A 725-nucleotide genomic window follows, 5' to 3' on the forward strand; every position below is an offset into this window, starting at 1 on the left:
CTGGAGCAGGTGGAGAAGCTTTTGGAACGGGAGAGGCGACAGGAGGAGCAGAAGAGGCTACTGGAGGAGGAACAGCTGCTGGACCAAGTGGAGGAGCTGCTGGAACAGGAGAGGCTGCGGGAGCAGGATCAGAGGCTGTGGGAGCAGGAGACACTGCGGGAGCTGGAGAGGCTGCGGGAGCTGGAGAGGATGCTGGAGCTGGGGTGGGAAGCCCTCTATGAGCAGCAAGCGGAGCCACACAGCAGCTTCGAGGAGCTGGTGGGTTGCCCCACCTGGGGAGCCTGCCCTCTTCCCTAGCCCTCCAGGCCTTTGTTTCCCCACCTGTAAAATGGGGCATTGTAGCCCTCACATGAAATGGTACTTCTAAAGGCACCTATGAGCCACAGCCCTGCTCTGATGGCTGTGGGAGAGAGGGGATGATTTTTCTAACCTGCCTCCACCCTTCCCGGTGCTATGGGAGGCAGACACCAAGTTCTGGGGTCTCCAGCTATAGTGGGTGGCCAATGATTGCTTCTCTCTGTCCAGAACAATGAGAACAAGAGTGCACTGCAGTGGGAGCAGCAAGTAAAGGAGCTGAAGAAGCTGGGCGAGCTGAAAGAGCTGAAAGGTGGGCACCAGCATCTGGGGAGGGGAGGTGCCAGGTCAGAGGCAGCTGCAGCCTGGGGGCAGGTGACCCCAGCAATCTCCAGAGCAGTTCTATGACTGTTTCTTGCTTCCTGCCCTCT

At 58.8% G+C, this 725-nt stretch overlaps 1 protein-coding gene across 1 annotated transcript; it reads left to right on the plus strand.

The window, feature by feature from the left end:
- Window positions 1-3: 3 nt before the first annotated feature.
- On the plus strand, window positions 4-669 carry LOC108524637 (golgin subfamily A member 6-like protein 9; the record flags this gene model as incomplete). The annotated part of the gene is given in 3 exon segments (XM_017865715.1): window positions 4-258; window positions 526-602; window positions 604-669. Coding segments are annotated over 3 exon segments (398 nt in total), but the record flags the coding sequence as incomplete, so codon positions are not given.
- Window positions 670-725: the final 56 nt, after the last annotated feature.

Source organism: Rhinopithecus bieti, unplaced genomic scaffold (assembly GCF_001698545.2).
Source record: "Rhinopithecus bieti isolate Rb0 unplaced genomic scaffold, ASM169854v2 repeat_11572, whole genome shotgun sequence".
NCBI lineage: Eukaryota > Metazoa > Chordata > Mammalia > Primates > Cercopithecidae > Rhinopithecus > Rhinopithecus bieti.